General features: G+C 44.4%; 1 protein-coding gene across 9 annotated transcripts in view; it reads right to left on the reverse strand.

Annotated features, from left to right (window-relative positions):
* ABCC9 (ATP binding cassette subfamily C member 9) overlaps positions 1-22,174 on the reverse strand; it is a 124,417-nt gene that overhangs the window by 48,948 nt on the left and 53,295 nt on the right. For all 9 annotated transcript variants that reach the window (XM_087872989.1, XM_087872985.1, XM_087872987.1 and 6 more), the window contains 6 exons: positions 16,232-16,330; positions 9,609-9,693; positions 8,480-8,560; positions 7,305-7,442; positions 4,919-5,044; positions 1,416-1,512 (listed from right to left, as the gene is read on the reverse strand). In XM_087872989.1, the coding sequence (XP_087729115.1) occupies positions 1,416-1,512; positions 4,919-5,044; positions 7,305-7,442; positions 8,480-8,560; positions 9,609-9,693; positions 16,232-16,330 (626 nt within the window). The remainder of the gene's footprint in view (positions 1-1,415; positions 1,513-4,918; positions 5,045-7,304; positions 7,443-8,479; positions 8,561-9,608; positions 9,694-16,231; positions 16,331-22,174) is intronic.

Below are 22,174 nucleotides of genomic sequence, written 5' to 3' on the forward strand. Positions count from 1 at the left end.
CCAGCCTCACAGGCTGCATACGGGCCACAACACTTAGTGGACAAGCAGCTAAATATGAACCAGCAGAGTGTGGTGGCAGCCAAAAAAGCCAGTGCAATCCTAAACTGCATTAACAGAGGGATTCAATCAAGATCAAGTGAGGTGCTAATCAGGGATGGGTTCTATTTACCTTTACTACCGGTTCGCAACGGGAGCGTGTGCTCGTTAGTAACAAAGTTACTAACAAAGCAACAAAGTGGTTTCCCCATTGATTTTGCTTGTCAGAAGGTCGCAAAAGAGGATCACATGACACACACACCCGGGACGCTGCAACCATCATAAGTATGAATCCGTTGCCAAGCGCCTGAATTTTGATCACCTGACCATGGGGGTGCTTCAACGGTTGTAAGTGTGAAACACAGTTATAAATCACTTTTTTCAATGCTGTTGTAACTTCAAACAGTCACTGAATGAACTGTTATAAGTGGAGGACTACCTGTATCTTCATGGCAACAGAATGTAGGTTGTTTCTCACTGGGTTTTTTGTCTTTTTGACCTCCCAGGTAGCCTACAGTGCAGGGGTGAAATGGAAAATTTGTTACTACTGGTTCTGTGGGCGTGGCTTGGTGGGGGGGAGTAATGTGACTGGGTGGGCGTGGCCAACTTATTTTTTTTTTAACTTTTCAAAGCATTTTTTCTAATGCTTTGAAAAGCCTCTGCCAATCAGGCAACTCAGCTGGGATCATCAGAGAGGCTTTTTAAAAAATGCTTTGAAAAGCCTCTCTGACGATCAGGCAACTCAGCTGGGATCGTCAGAGACTTTTCAAAGCATTTTTTTTACAACCTCTTCGGCCAAGAGGTTGCAGAAAAAAATGCTTTGAAAAGCCTCTGAGGATCCCAGCTGAGCCGCATGATCATCAGAGGCTTTTCAAAGCATTTTTTCATCGGAAGAGGTTGTAGAAAAAAATGCTTTTAAAGGTTTTTTTAAAAAAGCCTCTGATGATCGTGCGGCTCAGCTGGGCACGGTGGGGGGGGGAGCGCAGGGATTTTTGCTACCGGTTCTCCGAACTACCCCCCACCATTGCTACTGGATAGGGCAATCCGGTCTGAACCAGGAGTATTTCACCCCTGCTACAGTGGTCTTTCATTCAAGTACCAATCAGTTCTAATCCTTTTAGCTTTTGTTTTGAGCCACAATTAGATCAGCAAAATCCTAAGCCTTAAGGACAGAGGGACCTACATTCCACTTTCTTGTGACCACCTATTTTAGCCTTTAAGCTGCTGAAGAAATACAACTTACCGTACTAGAAAGTCATTCATAGCAAGTGTGTATGAGACCTAGAAGGCCGAATACCATCACCCGATGTTTATGGCTTAAGTGCATATTTTGTACATAAATATCTTTTTTTAACAAATCAAAATAACGCCAGCATTACCTTCATCCTCATCCTCCAGTTGCGTTTTTGACTCTCTCGGGTACATAGCTCTTCGGAGAGTTTTCCTTTCTAGAGTAGTTTGATCAGCTTCCATATTCTGCATAGGGGCATTAAAAATTCAGTAGAAAGACTTTTAGAATTCACAGTCTCCCAATTTCTAACCTACTAGGCCAGGGGTCAGCAATCTGCGGCTCCAGAGCCACATGCAGCTCTTTGGGCCCTCTGCTGTGGTTCCCTGTCAGGTGATCCCAGCACTGGCTGGCCCCTCCCCTCCCAGTCACTCCTCGCCTGGCCTGAGAAGGTAAGAGCGACGGTGGGGGATGGAGAAGCGGCCAGGGCAGAGACAGAGAGATACAGAGAGAGGGGAAGAGAGAGAGAGAGACATAGAGAGATACAGACGGAGAGGGAGAGAGAGGAGGGGAGAGGGAGGGGGGAGAGAGAGATGTCAAAAGGATTTTGTGGTTCCCGGTGTTTTTTAACAACTGGTTCTCTGCCCTAATGACCGGCTGGGTAGGCGTGGCTAGAGGGGGGGGGTCATGTGACTGGTAGAAGTGAGTGATGTCGAGTTGGCCACGCCCACCCAGGTTTTGTGGCTCCCGGTGTTTTCTTTTCTGTGGGAAACGGGTCTAAATGGTTCTTTAAGGTTGCAGACCCCGTACTAGGCTAAACTGGCTATATGACAAATACATCTGTAGCACCATTTCAACGTGAGGCGTGGGTTGGTTTATTATCCCTAAAGAATCCTCTGTCATCCTCTCAAATCTTCTCAAAATTGATGGGGAGATCCAACCCAGTGGTGAAATCTGAACCGGTTTACTACCAGTTCGTTGGCTGCTCATGCGCAGTGCGCGGCACGCACCAAATGCGAGGTGCGCATGAGCAGTTCATGCCAAAAGGAGGCATGCGGTAAGTAAAACAGCGTGGGAGGGGGGGTTATTTATTTATTTATCTATTTATTTATTCATTAAATTTATATACTGCCCTACTCCCGAAGGACTCAGGGCAGTGAACAGCCAAAAGATAAAATACACATAGTACAACCATTTGAAAAACCATTTAAAAAATACATTAAATACTTTGGCCCAAACCAAATTTAAAACACCCCAATTTAAAACAAATTTAAAAGCAATTAAAAGGGAGGTTAGGCCAAACCAGCCTGCTGGAATAAGAATGTTTTGAGGGCACGGCGGAAAGTGCGCAAATCCGGGATCCTCCGTATCTCCGGGGGGAGCTCATTCCAGATGGCAAGTGCCCCCACAGAGAAGGCTCTCCCCCTGGGGGCCGCCAGTCGACATTGTTTGACCGACGGCACCCTGAGAAGACCCTCTCTATGGGAGCGTACTGGTCGGTGAGAGGCTACTGGTGGCAGAAGGCGGTCTCGTAGGTACCGATCAGCTGTGGCGGACAATCTTTTTTTTTTTTTTTTTACTTTTAAAGCATTGCTTTTAAAAGTTTTTTTAAAAAAGCCTCTGACGATCACGCTGCTCAGCTGTGATCGTCAGAGGCTCTTTTTTTTAATCTTTTAGAAGCATTTTTTCTACAACCTCTTTGGCGAAGAGGTTGTAGAAAAAATGCTTCTAAAAGTAAAAAGAAAAGCCTCTGATGATCGCGCGGCTCAGCTGGGGATGGGCAGGGATTTTTGCTACCAGTTCTCCAAACCACCCGGCGCCATCGCTACCAGATCAGGCAAACCGGTCCAAACCGGGAGCATTTCACCCCTGATCCAACCCCTATTTTGTTTCTATTCCAGACTTTACAATCCTACTGTGGGAGGTCTCCCTCTTCTTCTTTAATACCACTTTATAATGCCTTGCTACGTCCACACTTGGAATACTACATCCAATTTTGGTCGCCACAATGTAAAAATGACATTGAGACTCTAGAAAGAGTGCAGAGAAGAGCAACAAAGATGATTAGGGGACTGGAGGCTAAAACATAGGAAGGACAGTTGCTGGAATTGGGTATGTCTAGTTTAATGAGAAAAAGGACTAGGGGAGACATGATAGCAGTGTTCCAATATTTGAGGGGCTGCCACAAAGAAGAGGGAGTCAAGCTATTCTCCAAAGCACTTGAACTCAGAACAAGAAGCAATGGATGGAAACTAATCAAGGAGAGAAGCAACCTGGACTTAAGGAAAAACTTCCTGACAGTGAGGACAATTAACCAGTGGAACAACTTGCCATCAGAAGTTGTGGGTGCTTCATCACTGAAGGTTTTCCAGGAGACACTGGACAGTAACTTGTCTGAAATGGTATAGGGCAGCGTTGGTTATGCGGGAGCAGCACATGCACGCTCTGGGAAGATGATCTTCTGGTTTTCGGTGCATGCATGTGCACTGGCCACCTAGTCTTCCGGTTTCTGGCGTGCATGTGCGCACAAACATCAGCTGGCGTTAGTTATCACCTTTAAAGCGCTCCATGGCTTAGGACCTGGGTACCTACGAGACCGTCTTTTGCCACCAATAGCCTCCCACCGACCAGTTCGTTCTCACAGGGAGGGACTACTCAGGGTACCGTCAGTCAAATTATGCCGACTGGCGACTCCCAGGGGGAGGGCCTTCTCTGTGGGGGCTCCAACCCTTTGGAATGAACTGCCCCCGGAGATACGGAATATCCCTGATCTCCGTGCTTTCCGCCGTGCCCTCAAGACCCTGATGTTCCAACAGGCGGGGCTAAACATATGAACATGTGAATGATTTTTTTAAAATGTTATCTAATTCTGGGTTTTATTTAATTGACCAAACTAAGTAATAATTTTAATTAGCAATTTTATGATGTTTGTGTATCTATATTTTTCTTGACTGTACACCGCCTTGAGTCCTACGGGAGAAAGGCGGTATAGAAATATAATAAATAAATAAATAAATAAATAAATAAATAAATAAATAAATAAATAAATAAATAAATAAATAAGTTGTTCCACTGGTTAATTGTCCTCACTGTCAGGAAGTTTTTCCTTAAGTCCAGGTTGCTTCTCTCCTTGATTAGTTTCCATCCATTGCTTCTTGCAGCTACTCTTCCTGTTTCCAGGATTCCCACGTGCGTGAACCTGGAAGAGCGACGGGTGATGGCTGGTGTGCCCAGAGAGATGGCTCTGCGTGCCACTTCCGGCACATGTGCTATGGGTTCGCCATCACAGGTATAGGGTCTCCTGGATTAGAAGACCTCCAAGGTCCTTCCAGCTCTATACTGATTGAGATTGAGTAAAAAGTCTGAAGAAGATGATGTCCAGCCAAGGGAGCAAAGAGATTGTATATATTCTGACAACATAGTGGATAGCTCTTCTATTATACCGGCAATTTACAACTTTAGTGCTCGCATGCATTTCAGCTGACAATGGTGGACTTGAATTTGCTTCTTGGTGTGTGAACATCGCAACCTTCACAGGTCATCGGAGATTAAAAACGAGATACTTCCAATGAATAAGATTTGGGTAGAAATGTCACTGAATGTCACCATGTATGGATCAAACCAGGCCTTCATTTTCCCGCTCTTCATATTTACCTTTTCCAATTCCTGGTCTTGACGATTCATGAGAGTTTTCCAGTGGTCGTACAGCTCCACGTCTTTAATCTGGATGTCCTTCAGGGTCCCTTCTCGAAGAACAGTGCCGTCTTTCATGGCAATGATCTAAGAATTAAAAAGGAATCAGCTGTTCCAACTAGTGAACCCAAAAAAAAGGAAACACTCTCAGGAGCTTTGAATTCCCAAAAGTAAAACTTTAGTGGATACATCATTTTGGTACTGAAGAATCAAAACCAGCTCTGGTTCTCCCACGCAAAAGCTTACTGAGTTAAACAATACTTTCCCTTTCTCCCCACCCCTGGGTGACCACATTGTCCAATTATGAGACATCCTTTTGTTATGGGAACAGTCCGTCTCTTTCTCAAGCACCTGCAGTGGTGACCTTGATGGTTGCCAGGCTTTCACAGCCCACGCACACATTCTCAGCATTCTTTTTCCCCCTTCCCTCCCCCCCAGTTCATTGGCAAGTTGAAAAGAGTTAGGTTTGAAAGAAGCAAAGTGTTTCCATCTTGACACAGGGTTGATTTCCTTTAGGTTTGACCGATTGGATCTCCTTGCAGGAAGCTGATAGAAGAGAACATTTGCAGCCGAGTTATAAATGTTCTCTTCTATCGATGGGTGTCAAACACTTCAGAAAGAAATCATGAAAGCTATTTCATAAATATTTGCCTAATTAGGCTGTTGGCAATCTATCTGTGGGTCAGATTATAAAAACTCTAGTGCAGAGGTGTCAAACTCAATTTCATTGTGGGCCGCATCAGGATTGTGTTTGATCTTGGGGGGGGGGCAGGGTGGAGAGGGCCAGCTCGTCACTTGTTCGGAGCGCCTATGGTAGTCCAAGCGCTCTGCCAGTGAAAATGGGCTCCGAGCTCTGTTTTCTGCTGCGACAGCCTCCTGCAACCAGGGATGGTATTCACTTACCTTCGCTACTGGTTCGCAAATGTGAGTGTGCATGTATGCGCAGGGCCTCTGGTGCATGCGCAGGGGCCTTCCACACATGTGCAGATAATCAAAAACGGGATGTGATTATGTCCGGTCGAGTGAACGGAGCCTCCTGCCGCTACCAGTTCACCCAAACCAGATAGAACCGGCTGAATATCATCACTGCCTGCAACCCTCTGCCAGTGAAAAAGGAGCTCGGGAGGGATGCAGGCCAGTCCTTTGCTGTTTCCAGGTCCAGATCTAAGCGTCCCTCAGGATGGATGCGGCCTGCGGGCCTTGAGTTTGACACCCCTGCTCTAGTGGGATGCATCTGGATCCATCTACCAGTGCTGACCTTGTTGGCCTCACAACTGCCCCATGATGCCAGACTGCAAAGATTCTGGGAGATTAGGAGTCTATGCATTAGTGTGTTAAATCAACACACTTTATTATTATCACATAACAAACCTGAGAGGACACAGCATAGATTAACATCACTTTTCTATCAAGGATGTCTTTTTTAACTAGTTGCCTTCTTTTCCAGTTGTCAGTAACGAAAGACCTTCTTTCAGCCATGAAACTTGTCCAGAAGGGATGAATTTGGAGACCCAACCTCATTCACCCATGACTCCTGCTAGCGCACCACAAATGTGAGAATCGATTTGTACCCAATTGATGAAGCAAAATGTTGCCCCCGTCCTTAGTCTTCGCATTTTACTTGAAACCCATAGCTCAGTGATAGGGTTAGAGGCATGCAGGAGATACAAGTAGGATTTGAAAAACTCTACTCAAATCCTTTACCCTTGTCTTCATCGCTACAGACGTATTTGTCGTAATGCCAGTTTAGTCTAGTGAGTTAGAAATTGGGAGAATTCCAGTCCCCCTTTGGCCATGAAAGCCAGGTGGAGGATTTTGGGTCAATCCATCCATCCGTCCGTCCGTCCTTCCCTCCATCCATCCATCTGTCTATCCATCCGTCCATCCATCCGTCCATCCATCCATCCATCCTTGTCTGTCTGTCTGTCTGTCTGTCTATCTATTGCTCTATTGCTCTATCTGTCCATCCATCCATCATCCATCCATCCATCCTTGTGTCTGCCTGTCTGTCTGTCTGTCTATCTAGCTATCTATCGGTCTGTTGCTTTATCTGTCCATCCATCCATCATCCATCCAGTCTGTCTGTCTGTCTGTCTGTCTGTCTGTCTGTCTGTCTGTCTGTCTGTCTGTCTATCTATCTATCTATCTATCTATCTATCTCTGTCCGTCCATCCATCCATCCATCCATAATTGTCTGTCTATCTATCTATCTATTGCTCTGACCGTCCATCCATCCATAATTGTCTGTCTGTCTGTCTATCTGTCTATCTGTCTATCTATCTGTCTGTCTGTCTGTCTGTCTGTCGCTCTCTGCCCATCCATCTATCCATCCATCCATCCATCTTACCCAGTCAGCATGTGGCAAATACTGTAGTTTATGAGTCACTAAGACGAGTGTCCTTTTGTCATCTTTCAGGAACTTCAGGATACCTTCTTGCATTAAGTGGTCACTGAGGTGAATATCCAAGGCAGAAAATGGGTCATCCTGGAATTCCAAACAGGAAATTAACAAAAGGTTAATGTCACAAATGGCGATCACCTAACCCTGGGATGCTGCAACCATTACAAATACATGCCAGTCACCTAGCATGGAGTTTTGATCACGTGACTATGTGGCTGCTGCATTAGTCGTAAATGCGAGGACTGGTTGTAGGTCACTCTTTGCCATTGTAACTTCAAATTGTCACTAAACAAATGTGTTCTGACCCAGCTCCCCAAACACGACAAACTCTCTGAAGGTAAGTCAAAGATTCCTTTATTAGGAATGCTGGCAGCCCCGGCAAAAAGTTTCTCTCTCAACGCAGTCTAACAAGTCCATCCAGAAGATGAATAGTTGTCTGCCACATCTATTTATCTCCCCTCCCTGCCTTTTGTCCCCAGAGCTAGGGTGGGGCTTCGCTAGCAGCGGTGGCTCTTCTGTCCCAAAGGACCAGCCCATAGATTTCCACTGCTCTCCTCTCCTCTGCCTTCTGCGCATCTGCACGTCAGGCACTGGACCCAGCTGTTCCTCCTCTTCCTCATCAGCCACCTCCAGTCCTGGGGGCTGTTGACTCTCCATCTGAGGGCTGATGGATGGCCCAGGCTCCACCTCTGTCTCTCTCTCTCTGCCAACTCCATTCCCTCTTCCCCCCTCGGAGCTCTCAGGTTGCCTTGATGCTAACTCTGACTCCCATGCCTGCTCTTCCTCCTCTGATTCGGCTGCTAGAGGGGCTGACAGCCAACAGGCCACAACAAAATGCTTGTAAATTGAGGATTACCTGCATTCTGCATTCAGGCCTGTCTTCAAATCATCCTCCAACTGCTTCCAATGAACAGGCTGAAAAGGTAATCTAGATCGGTGTTTCTCAACCTTGGCAATTTTAAGACCATGGGTGGCTGGGGGATTCTGGGAGTTGAAGTCCACACGTCTTAAAATTGCCAAGGTTGAGAAACATTGATCTAAAGCATTTTGTATGAAACCTAGATTCTCCTTTCTCCTGGTTTGAAAGTGCCTTCTGCCTCTTTTAAATACTTTTCACTTACCAGGAAGACGAGATTGGTGTTTTGGTAGAGCGCTCGAGCGACACAGATACGTTGCCGTTGACCTCCACTCAAGTTAATTCCCTAAAGGGTATAATAAACCATAATTTTCAGTCGACTGCCCAAACATTGCAGCATCTTTAACTGGCAAGCCCTTGAAAAAATAACAACTATTTAAAAAAACCTTCCTACAACTAAACTTCTTCCTAAATTTATATGACATTGGTTTATTCAATCTCAATGTTTTTGGCTACCAAACTTAAAGTGTGAACAGTCTAAAAGAGGATAAAGAAGATCTTGGCATATTAGCAGGGATTGTTGTTGTTTAGTTGTTGTGTTTGACTCTTTTTGATCCTTGGACCACAGTCAGCCAGGTTCCCCTGTCCTCCACTGTCTTCCAGACTTTGCCCAAATTCATATCCATTGTTTCGATCACATTATCTAACCATCTCATTCTCTGTTGCTTTCCATCTTTCCCAGTATCAGGGTCTTTTCCAAGGAGTCCTCCTTCTCATTTGGTGGCCAAAGTATTTGAGCTTCAGCTTTAGTATCTGTCCTTCCAGTCAGGGTGTCAACAGTCCAACTAGTGAACCCCAAAAAAGGAAACACTCTCGGGAGCTTTGAATTCCCAAAAGTAAAACTTTATTGGATACACCATTTTGGTACTGAAGAATCAAAACCAGCTCTGGTTTTCCCATGCAAAGCCTTGCTTAGTTAAACAATACTTTCCCTTTCTCCCTACCCCTGAGTGATCACATTGTCCAGTTATAAGATCCCCTTTTGTTATGGAACAGTCCATCTCTTCCTCCAGCACCTGCAGTGATGACCTTGATGGTTGCCAGGCTCTTATAATCCATTCTAATTCTGGAAGTTGAAGTCCACAATCCATAAAAGGACCATAGTTCCCCACCCCTGATCCACAAGGAAGAGGCAATTTTTAATTTGTAACTAAATACATACACTGCCTCAATCTAGTTGGACCCTAGGTCTCAAATGATCTCCTGCAGAGGGACCACATAAAATCAACCTGACATCCACAGGTAGCTTGAACAATAGCAGGGATACACTCCAGGTCTCCCAATAATGCAGGAGTGTCCGAAAAATAGCAATGGCAAATTCCTTCTTAACTTACCCTTTCTCCAATTTCTGTCTGATCTCCAAATGGCAACAGATCAATATCAGGTTGTAGAGAACACGCATCAGTCACGGCTTTGTACCTGTGGAAGAAATATTAGAAACAAAGCATGAGGTCCAGAGAAGACTGAAGGGTTTTAAAACAGGGGTGGGGAACGATGGCCCTTTTATGATTTGTGGACTTCAACTCCCTGTTGTGGCCCGTCAGCGGCCTGTGCAGCTCGTAGCTGATTCCGACAGCGAGGAGGCTGGTGTGGTGCTGTGCCAGCAGCCTGTGCAACTGGCACTTGAGTCAGACAGTGAGGAGGCTGGAGAAGATGTGGTGCCAGAGGCAGGGATTCAGCCAGGGCCTTCAGAACCTCCAGAAGCTCCTATAAGTGAAGAGGAAGAAGAGGAGGAGCCTCTTCTCAATGCACGGGCGCGCAGAGCTGCCAAAAGGCAGGAGTGGCTCCTCAGGAGGAGGTGTCCTCGAGAGTAAGGCTTGGGGCTAATTGGCCACTCCCTTAGCCTATTTAAGGAAGGACGACAACTGAGGCAATTTGCAGGGAACAACTTCGTTCACTCTCCTTCGCATCTGGATCTTAGTTCTCTTATCAGTTTCCTGCAAATTGTTTCTGGGCTTTCTGCCAAATATAGTAAGATTACGATTATTTATTCTTTGGATTCTTGTAGGCGGTTAAGAAAGTTAATTAACAGCCTTTATTTGAAAAATAATTTAATTTAGTAAACTAAGGTTTCTACAGACTTTGTGTGTGCTGCGTTCTTTGGGGTCCGTAGCCGGGGCAGAACACTCCCAGAATTCCTGAGCCAGCCATGTTGGCTGGGGAATTCTGAGAGTTGAAGTCCACCTATCTTCAAGTTGCAAGATTGAGAAACCTTGTTTTAAATGCTCCGTGACCTGCACTGTCTCCCAGTCTGCTTCTGGGTGTTGGGTTTTTGTTTTGTTTTTAATTTGATTTATATGCCGTCCTTCTCCGGAGACTCAGGGCGGCTTACAATGCGTTAAGCTGACTTGTAAAACTACATGACATAGCATCACCTCAGCTGTTAAGTTAGTAACATGGTTGTTAAGTGAATCTGGTTTCCCCCGTTGACTTTGCTTGTCATAAGTTGCAAAAATAGTCACATGACCCCGGGACACTGCAACCATCATAAATATGAATCGGTTACCAAGTATCCAAATTTTGATCACATGACCATGGGGATGCTGCAATGGTCGTAACTGTGAAAAGCAGTCATAAATGGCTTTTTTTCAGCACCGTTGCAACTTTGAATGGTTACTAAATGAATGGTTGTAAGTTGAAGACTACCTTTAAGTCAGACGAAGAGCTTAACATTTGTACAGGTTCATTTCAATTTGTTTCAACCTGGGTCTTTTTTGGGTGGCTTAATGAAGCCTGAATGTTGAGTTTACGGCTTCATGTATTGTCTCAACCCATGACATGGATGAATTAAGCAATCAGAGCTTGTTGTGTGAGCCAGGATTGAAGTTTGGGATCAGTGGTGGTATTCAGCCGGTTCGGAACGGTATTCAGCCGGTTCGGAGAGAACTGGTAGGGGCTGCCCACCCACTCTGGTGCTATGCCATCCTATTTAGCCACATTTTCTAAACCGTGTGCATGCATGCAAGCCGTGTGCGTGAGCAAAGCACCTGCGTGGAAGGCTGCACATGCGCTCACATTTTCGGTGCGTGGCAAACCGGTGGTAAAATTATGTGAAACCCACCTCTGTTCAGGATATGAAGGTAACATTCTGGGTGACTTAGGAAAAAGGATTTGTGATTCTCAAATGTTAAAAAATAGTTATATTCCTTCTGATTCTCCCCTCCTCGAAATTAAACATACAGTAAACATGGAATAAAAGAAAAGAGGGTGGATGGGCAGGCAGCAAAATAATTTTTGTGCAGAAGGAGAGTCTGGGAATCGGAAACCATATCCTGTGTAGATAGCATTCATGCAGAAGTACTCTAATGAGTCTTTATTTTTAAATGTATGACTTCCCTTCTTTCCAGTTGTTTTTCTCCCTTGGAACTGATATCATAAACTTTAAATTCAGCCTCAGCTCCCTTGTTATGACTGATAACCCTCATCAGCAGAGGTGGTATTCAACCGGTTCGGACCGGCAGAAGAAATCACGGATGGGCCCGTTCACCCACCCCGGCTCTATGCCATCCTATTTAGGCATGTTTTTGAGGCGGGGCACATGCATGGAAGGCATGTGTGCAAGCAGAGCATATGCGCGGAAGGCCGTGCACATGCGCGGAAGTGGTACATGCGAGTGAAGCGAGCACATGGGTGCGCATGCTCACATTTGCGAACCGGTAGGGAAAGTAAGTGAATACCACCACTGCTCATCAGGAATTAGGATCAGTTGCACTAAGTTTTAAATCAATAGTACTGGGCTACTTATATTAACCTACTCTTACTGTTTTCCTCTCAGGAACTATGCAGATGTTTTCCCATCCTCCACTTCATTATTTCCTTTTTTGGAAAACACTTTCTAGGATCAGAGAACGCAGTGAGGGGAGGGAAGAGAGGCTTACAAGAGCTTTTGACAGAGTCTGCAAACAGGGAAAGGTTATCTTAGCAAATGCATTGCCTCACCACTTCACATTTTACGAGGCAAGGGGGGATGTAGTTTAGAGAAAATTTGCAGGGAAGGATGGGACTTTAAAAGAATGTCTTAGTACTGACTGGCTTGTATGATGATTTGTCATCTTCTGAATCAGGGGTGAAATCCAGCAGATCTGACAGGTTCTGGAGAACCGATAGCGGAAATTTTGAGTAATTCGGAGAACCAGTAGCGGAAATTTTGAATAGTTCGGAGAACCGGCAAATGCCACCTCTGGCTGGCCCCAGAGTGGGGTGGGAATGGAGATTATGTAATATCCTTCCCCTGGAGTGGGGTGGGAATGGAGATTTTGCAGTATTCTTCCCCTGCCACACCCACCAAGCCACACCATGTCCACGAAGCCACGCCCACAGAACCAATAGTAAAAAAAATTGGATTTCACCACTGTTCTGGATGCCCTGGCCTGCACCCAATCTTATTAAGATGAAAAGAAAAGAAAAATTGAATGATGGCACCAGGTATTGTCGGTGATTTTATCCCTACAGATTCACGGCTTCGAGATGGAAATGGTTGTTGCTACAAATACACTTAGGACCACAATTAAGCCGAAAATTTCTCTTGTTCAGCGAGACATTGGTTAAGTGAGTTTTGCCCCGTTTTACAACCTTTCTTTCTTTAACAGTTGTTAAGTGAATCAGTGCAGTTGATAAGTTAGTTAACACGCTTGTTAAGTGAATCTGGCTTCCCCTTTGACTTCGCTTGTCCAGAAGGGACACAAAAGGGAATCGCATGACCGTGGGACACTGCAACCGTCATAAATACGAGTCAGTTGCCCAGCATCTGAATTTTGATCACGTGACTGTGGGGATGCTGCATGTGAAAAAAAGTCATAAGTCACATTTTTCAGTGCCGTTATAATGTTGAATGGTCACTAAATGTTGTTAAATTGAGGACTATCTGTAATCCAGGGGGCCCGATGGCTCAGTGGTTAAAGATGCTGAGCTTCAGTGGTGGGTTCCTCCTGGTTCGGTCCGGTTCGGCCGAGCTGGTAGCGGTGACAAAATGACGTCACCGAACCGGTTCTCCCCCCCGCCCCCCCACCCCCCCACATTATTCTTACCTTTTATTTGGTCCCACCCCCAATCTATTGCTGCCTCCTGAGTCCCATCTGATGACTAGAGGGAAAAAAACTGTTTAAACTCTTGCCGGGGGGCTTCAAAGGGCTGTCCTACAGCTGATCAGTGTTAAAAGCAAACAAATGAGTCAGGTTGTAAGTGCAAGGATTGGTCGTAAGTGTAAGGACCTTCCAGAAATGACCCTGACCAGCTAGCCACGCCCACCTAGTCACATGACCACCAAGCCACACCCACAAAATAAGCCACGCCCACAGAACCGGTAGTAAAAAAATTTAGAACCCACCCCTGCTGAGCTTGTCAGCTGGAGATGCTGACAGCCCCAGTTCAAGACGCCTGAGCTCCAGGCAATGGGGTGAGCTCCCATTACTTGCCCCAGCTCCTGCTCTTCTAGCAGTTCAAAAGCATGCAAAAGGCAAGGACCACTTTGGTGAGAAGGTAACAGAGCTCCATGAGCCTTTCTGTTTAGCTATGCTGGCCACATGGTCATGGAAATTGTCTTCAGACAACACGGGGTCCCTCAGCCAAGAAACTGTTCTGTCCCCGTACCACGCACACACCCCCACAGATGGCCCGGAGTTAAGCCACACGACAAAACTCTTTGATGATAAAGCTGGCAGCAACCCAGTGGCTAGCTGCCAATTCAGATTTTACTCACACAAAACAAAGATTAGACTGCAGCATTCCAATAAAACAGGCAGAGTGTCAATAATACAAGGATTAGTCCAAATGCAGCCCGATAAAGCAGGCAAAGTCCAGTAACGCAGAGATCATGGAGTATTTCCAGTTTTTGCTCGTCACAAACTGAACCGGCCACTACACCCACATATATACCCTGTGGGGTGTGGTCGAGTGACTCAGCTAATCTCTGGCACGCCTTCCCCTCTGCTGTGCACGCTTCTCCCTGCGCCTCTGTCGAGGGTCCAGCCAGCACTTATCTTCCTCGTGGCTGTCCACCTGTGGCTGCAGGGACGTGCTTGGCTCTGAGCCTATCGTTTGGCCTTCGGTGTCCTCCGGAGGCATTGCCAGAGAGGAGGGTCCTGGAGAGGGAGGCCTTGCCAACTCCTCCCCCTCACTCTCAGAGTCTGCATCTGTCGATAGCCCAGGCTCAGGCAACGGAGCCACAACAGAAACAGAGATGAGAGTTGGACATGATTGACAGGGAAATATTTATCTTTACACGTACGGACATCATCACCACCAGATGGATTCATAACTGGCTGACCAACCGCACTCAATGTGTAGTCCTCAATGGAACTGCATCTACATGGAGGGAAGTATGCAGTGGGGTACCCCAAGGCTCTGTTTTAGGCCCAGTACTCTTCAACATCTTCATCAATGACTTGGACGAGGGGATAGATGGGGGAACTCATCAAATTTGCCAATGACCCCAAGCTGGCAGGAATAGCCAACACTCCAGAAGATAAGGCTTAAGATACAGAAGGATCTTGAAAGACTTGAACATTGGGCCTTATCTAACAAAATGAAATTCAACGGTGAAAAAAGCGAGGTTCTACATTTAGGCAAGAAAAACAAAATGCACAGGTACAGTATATGTGGGACCTTGCTCAATAGTAGTAACTGTGAGAGGGATCTTGGAGTCCTAGTGGATAACCATTTAAATATATGAGCCAGCAGTGTGCAGCAGTTGCCAAAAAAGCCAATTCTAGGCTGCATAAACAGGGGGATAGAATCAAGATCACGTAAAGTGTTAATGCCACTTTATAATGCCTTGGTAAGGCCACATTTGGAATACCGAATTCAGTTTTGGTCACCACAATGTAAAAAAGATATTGAGACTCTAGAAAGAGTGCAGAGAAGATCAACAAAAATGATTAGGGGACTGGAGGCTAAAACACACAAAGAACGGTTGCAGGAACTGGGTATGTCTAGTTTAATGAAAAGAAGGACTAGGGGAGACATGATAGCAGTCTTCCAATATCTCAGGGGCTGCCACAAAGAAGAGGGAGCGAAGCTATTCTCCAAAGCACCTGAGGGCAGGACAAGAAGCAATGAGTGGAAACTTATCAAGGAAAGAAGCAACTTAGAATTAAGGAGAAATTTCCTGACAGTTAGAACAATTCATCAGCGGAACAACTTGCCTCCAGAAGTTGTGAAAACAAAGAAGAGGAAATGGTAAAAGAGCAGCCCCAGAACAAATAAAAATGAAAGTTAAAGGATAAGATGAATGATCAATGGTTAATGATGGATAAGAGACTGTACACTTAAATATGTTTATGAGAAATAAAAATAAAAAAAATTATGCAAAAGTTGTGAATGCTCCAATGGAAGATTTTAAAAAGAAGTTGGATAGCTATTTGTCTGAAGTGGTGTAGGGCTTCCTGCCTAAGCGGGGGGGGGGGGGGGGGTTGGACTAGAATGCATGAATGAATGAATGAATGAATGAATGAATGAATGAATGAATGAATGAATAAATAAATAAATAAATTTCTATACCACCCTTCTCCCGAAGGACTCAGGGCGGTGTACAGCCTATTAAATTAAAAATAAAATAATTAAAATTATTAAATAATTTCGGCTCATATTTAAAACCCCAAAAATTTAAAACATCCAATTTAAAATCATTACATTGATAGCCCGGCCTGGCGGAACAGCAGGATTTTGAGGGCACAGCGAAATACACGGAGGTAGGAGATCTTATGCATTTCCGTGGGCAGTTCAGTTCAGAAGACCTCCAAGGTCCCTTCCAACTCTGTTATTCTAAATTCTAGGATAAGTCGTCCTTACTTAATGACCCTAATTGGACTGAAGTTTCCATTCTTAAACAAGGCAGCTGTTAAGCAAAACATCGTGTGACTGCACCACTTAGCAATGGCAAGTCCCAGTTGAATCTAGAAAAAGTTCAGGAATTCTATCACTGTTGGTAGTTAGAAAGAGACCGATGTAAAATCTTTACCTCTGTTTATTAAAAGAACTCCCAAAGGTGATGTTTTCTTCCACCGTCGCATTCAAGAGCCAGGGCTTCTGAGCTGCGTAAGCCACTGAAAACCGATTCCTAGTGGAAAGGGGGAATTTAGATGCATTAGACTTGAGGCAGGGAGAAGCTCCCTATAGATTTTAAACAAGGGTGCACTCAAACGAGGAAGGCACAAAAAACACATAAAGGAAATTAGCGGTTAAAACCAGGTTTAAGGGGAAAGAAGAAGAGTTAGGTTAGAAGAACACCCAGTCTCTATTTTATCTTTCCTTTTTTTCATGACATATTCCTTGCTGAAAAGGTGTATTCATATCCAGCAAATTTACATTTATCTCTAAGTCAGAAGAGTTGGCATGCAAAGGGGAGACAGGTTCGTCCCAAAGGTGTTTTTCCAAAAAGGCAACTGGACTTCCTTGGGGGTTTTTTCTCCCTTGAAAACATTTTGCTTTGCATCTAAGAAGCTTCTTCAGTTCTGAAACAAATCTCATATATATATTTATTTTGTTCTTTTATTCATAGGATTATATGTGTAATACTTTGCTAGTCAGTGTTTTTCCTACATAAATCAAGATGTTTGTATTGCCATAGTTGGGTGATATCTCAAATCACCACTTTCAGGCTTTATCAGAAATTTTGTGTTGTCTGCTGAGAGACTTAAGGGAGACTGGGATAGATCTATTTCGGCCTTATAAGGCCTCTTCAGCCAGCCACACCCTTATTTTATGACTCCTCCCTGTAAAGGTCAAATATTTATTTTGTTCTTTTATTCGTAGGATTATATGTGCAATACTTTTCTAGTCAGGGTTTTTCCTACGTAAATCAATTTTTACGTAATGATTTACGTAGGAAAAACCCTGACTAGAAAAGTCATATATATATATGCAGCGGAAATGGGAAACGATGATGGCGATCTTACAAACATATATTTGTTGGTGTCCAGTTCAAGTTTAATTAACTTTTTACATTTTTAAAACACTGATAAATTACCCTGCAGCTTTTATTGGCAGGCCTTCCAAGAGATATGGGTGCCGTGATATACGAAATATTGGTTAGAAGCAGAAGTGGGTTTCAGCAGGTTCTGACCAGTTCTGGAGAACCGGTAGCGGAAATTTTGAGTAGTTCGGAGAACCCGTAGTAAAAATTCTGACTGGCCCCACCCCCATCTATTCTCTGCCTCCCAAGTCCCAGTTGATCAGGAGGGAATGGAGATTTTACAGCATCCTTCCCCTGGAGTGGGGTGGGAATGGCGATTTTACAGTATTAATTCCCCTGCCACGCCCACCAAGCCACACCCACCAAGCCACACCCACAGAACCGGTAGTAAAAAAATTTGAAACCCACCACTGGTTAGAAGCAATTTATGTAGTCTCAGAATGAGCCCATATGTAAGGAGTTTTGAAGGCATACATTGTTAATTTCCTTTAAATTAATTTGGGATATCTGATCCACACAGTGGTTCCCAGCAGCTGCCTGATTTGAGAGATGAGCTGAAATGAAATCTCATGTTTGTTGAGTCCCTATGTCCATTTTGGAAAAACCACGAATATTTGACTTGACTCTATATCTACCAAGGATGTTGAAGGGTGGCATTTCAGTTTAGATCACGTAGACATCCAGATTGGGATTGAAATGTCAAAATGTTGCTTTTTTCATCAAAATATGAAGGGCTGAAGTTCAAATTCTAGGCCAGTGATGGCTAACCTTTTTGTCATTGTGTGCCAAAAGTGGGGGGAGCGTGGGGGGGGTCATCCATGCACGTGCCCACACCCATAATTCTATGCACTCCCCCCCCCCATGCACGCACGTGTGATGCACCCGCACTCTCCCCGCTTTTGGCACATGATGGCACAGTGGGCCCGGTAGGCCCGTTTTTATTTATTTGTTTGTTTGTTTGTTTGTTTGTTTATTTTATTTTATTTTATTTTATTTTATTTTATTTTATTTTATTTTATTTTATTTTATTTTATTTTATTTTATTTTATTTTATTTTATTTTATTTTATTTTATTTTATTCAATTTATATCCCGCCTTTCTCCAAGTGGACTCAGAGCGGTGCACAGCCAGAACTAAAACACATATCAATACAAAATTTAAAATTATTAAAAGAATTAAATAACTGTGACCCAAAAAATTTAAAACATTGAAAACTAAAACCCCTTTGACAATTTAAAAGCTAAAAAACTAAAAAGGGGGGGGGGGTTCATGCCAGCCCTGCTTGATGGAAAAGAAAAGATTTTAGGGCACGGCGAAAAACCCGGAGATCCGATATCCTTCGTATCTCCAGGGGCAAATCGTTCCAGAGGGCAGGAGCTGCCACAGAGAAGGCCCTCCCCCTGGGGGTCGCCAGCCGACATTGCCTGGCTGACGGCACCCTGAGGAGTCCCTCTCTGTGGGCGCGTACTGGTTGGTGGGAGGCTATCGGTGGCAGAAGGTGGTCCTAGAGGCTTTCTAGGAGCCTGGGGAGGGCGAAAACGGCCTTCCCCACTGCCCCCTGGAGGCCCTCCAGGGGCCGGAAACAGCCTGTTTCCTGACTTCTGGTCGGCCCGGAAGGCCCGAAAATCAGCTGGCCGGAGCGCACATGTGCGCTGGAGCTGAGCACGCGTGCCCACTGATATGGCTCCGTGTGCCACCTGTGGCACTCGTGCCATAGGTTCTCCATTACAGTTCTAGGCATTACGATTTAAGAAAAGAATCCAGAATATTGCAATTGTGGGGCATAATAGGAATTCGTTTCAGCTCTGCTCATAGTTTTACATTTCATTCTCCACCCTGTTTCCCTAAGAAAGCACATTGGAAAAAATTGGTCTGAATCTGGCTATCGCATATGACTTTGCTTGTCAGAAGGTCACCAAAGGGGATCACATGACCCCGGGACACTGCCACCGTCATAACTTTGAACGGTCACTAAGTGAATGTTGTAAGTCAAGGACTACCTGTATTCCCTGCCTTCAGCCTTCTGATTTTCTTTAACACAATAGCAATAGCACTTAGACTTATATGCCGCTTTACGGTGCTTTACAGCCCAGTCTAAGCGGTTTTCAGAGTCAGCCTATTGCCCCCAACAACCTGGGTCCTTATTTTACCCACCTCGGAAGGCTGGAAGGCTGAGTCAACCTTGAGCCTGGTGAAATTCGAACTGCCCAATTGCAGGCAGCCGGCAGCCAGCAGAAGTAGCCTGCAGTACTTCATTCCAACCACTGCGCCATCACGGCCCTTCCTTCCTTCCTTCCTTCCTTCCTTCCTTCCTTCCTTCCTTCCTTCCTTCCTTCCTTCCTTCCTTCCTTCCTTCTCAAGCAATAGCACTTAGACTTACATACCAGGGTGGATAAAAATCAATGATTTTTTTAAAAAAATCAAAAAAATCAGATTTTTTTGATTTAAATCGGATTTTTTTATTTTTATCGAATTTATTTTAATAAAAAACTTTTGGGGTAAAAATCTATCGTAAGATAGTTTTCTATTTAAGATACATAAATAATTTAGTTTATTCAGCATGAAATGGAGCTTAGTTATGTAGCACGAGGCTGTATATTCTGCAACACTGGGACTATCGGTGAGTCAACAGTGGGTCAAAGGAGTAGCAGAGATGACAGTTGCTCTTTAAAAATTATGATTTAAATCGAGTTGATTTAAATCAAGCCTTTTTACTAGTGATTTAAATCATGATTTAAATCATGATTTAAATCAACTCGATTTAAATCAAATCCACCCTGTTACATACCACTTTAAAGTGCTTTACAGCCCTCTCAAGTGGGTTTACAGAGTCAGCCTATTGCCCCCAACAATCTGGGTCCTTATTTTACCCACCTCGGAAGGATGGAAGGCTAAGTCAACCTCGAGCCTGGTGAGATTCGAACTGCCAAATTGCAGGCAGCCAGCAGTCAGCAGAAGTAGCCTGCAGTACTGCACTCTAACCACTGTGCCACCGTGGCTCATCTGTCTATGTCAGGGGTCTGCAACCTTAAGCACTCAAAGAGCCATTTGGACCCATTTCCCACAGAAAAGAAAACACCGGGAGCCACAAAACCCTTCCTGTGCCTGCCTATTTCTTAAGCGGCCACAAAACTAGCAGATGTAATCGAATTAAATGTTCTGTTTTCTTCTGAAACTTTTCTTTTCTTGGATTTATTCATGGTTGGCCTATTGGAGGGTTGAAAAGCTCAATACATCGCGTGCCGGTGGGTGTCGCACAGTGGCGGTTGTGATGCATATTTTGAGTGACAGAGAGCCGCAGCAGAGGGGTGAAAGAGCCACATACGGCTCCAGAGCTGCAGGTTGCTGACCCCTGGTCTGTATCAATGCTTCCTGTGAATGCTGGATGACAAACATTCTTTCACCCCAAAATATAAAAGGAAAACATTTCAGGAAATGGATGTTAATATGACCATAAAGGGAAATTACAATATATGTAATTTAATACATGTGATAACAGGCAGTTTGCACATCTACCAAGTGTTTTCTGAGCCTTACATACAGGTAATCCTCGACTTACAACAGCTCGTTTAGTGACCGTTCAAAGTTACAATGGCACTGAAAAAAGTAGCTTACAACCATTTTTCACAGTTGCGACCTTTGTAGCATCCCCACGATCACGGGATCAAAATTCAGACGCTTGGCCACTGACTCATATTTATGACCGTTGCGATCCCCTTTTGCGATTTTCTGACGATTCAGTTAACAGTTGGGTTACTAACTTAGCAACTGCAGTGATTCCCTTAACAACTGTGGCAAGAGCCTTGGTACTACAGTGGTTTAAAGCACCCTGTTATTAACACAGCTGCCTGCAATTTACTGCTGGTTCGAATCTCTCCAAGGCTCAAGGTTGACTCAGCCTTCCATCCTTTCTAAGGTAGGTTAAATGAGGACCCAGTTTGTGGGGACAATAAGCTGACTTTGTATAAATATACAAAAGTATGAAGGCTATTGCTGAATGCACTGTAAGCCGCCCTGAGTCTCCGGAGAAGGGCGGCATATAAATCAAATTAAAAAAAAAAAAAAAAAAGACAGGTCGTAAAATGGGGCAAAACTCACCTAACAAATGTCTCACTTAACAACAGAAATTTTGAGCTCAATTGCGGTTGTAAATAGAGGATTACCTGTAGTAAGTTGTCCGAACTAGACTGTATTATTTCTCTGTGTCATATAATATATGTCGGTATATACATAATTTTGTATTTATTTATTTTGTCATGTTCATGTAGTGTGTATTGCAGGTGGTGACCCTTTGAGAGTTGTATGCAACGAAATTTCATTTTGATGTATGCCGATTAGCGTACGTTCAAGTGACAATAAAGTTATTCTATTCTATTCTATTCTATTCTATTCTATTCTATTCTATTCTATTCTATTCTATTCTATTCCATTCCATTCCATTCCATTCCATTCCATTCCATGGTTCTGTTCTACTCTACTCTACTCTATTCCTCTACTCTATACTCTACTCTACTCTACTCTACTCTACTCTACTCTACTCTACTCTACTCTACTCTACTCTACTCTACTCTACTCTACTCCATTCCATCCCATCCCATTCCATTCCATTCCATTCCATTCCATTCCATTTCATGGTTCTGTTCTACTCTACTCTACTCTATTCCTCTACTCTACTCTACTCTATTCCTCTACTCTACTCTACTCTACTCTACTCTATTCCTCTACTCTACTCTACTCTACTCTACTCTATTCTATGGTGAAATCCAACTTTTTTTCCCCTGATTCTGTGGGCGTGGCTTGGTGGGTGTGGCAGGAGAAGGATACTGCAAAATCTCCATTCCCATCCCACTCCAGTGGAAGGATACTGCAAAATCTCCATTCCCACTCCAGTCCAGGGGGAAGGATATTGCAAAATCTCCATTCCCATCCGACTCTGGTGCCAGTTAGAGGTGGTATTTGCCGGTTCTCTGAACTGCTCAAAATTTCCAC

The sequence above is a fragment of the Pantherophis guttatus genome, chromosome 7, assembly GCF_059756535.1.
Source record: "Pantherophis guttatus breed Tessera chromosome 7, ASM5975653v1, whole genome shotgun sequence".
Taxonomy (NCBI): Eukaryota; Metazoa; Chordata; class Lepidosauria; order Squamata; family Colubridae; genus Pantherophis; species Pantherophis guttatus.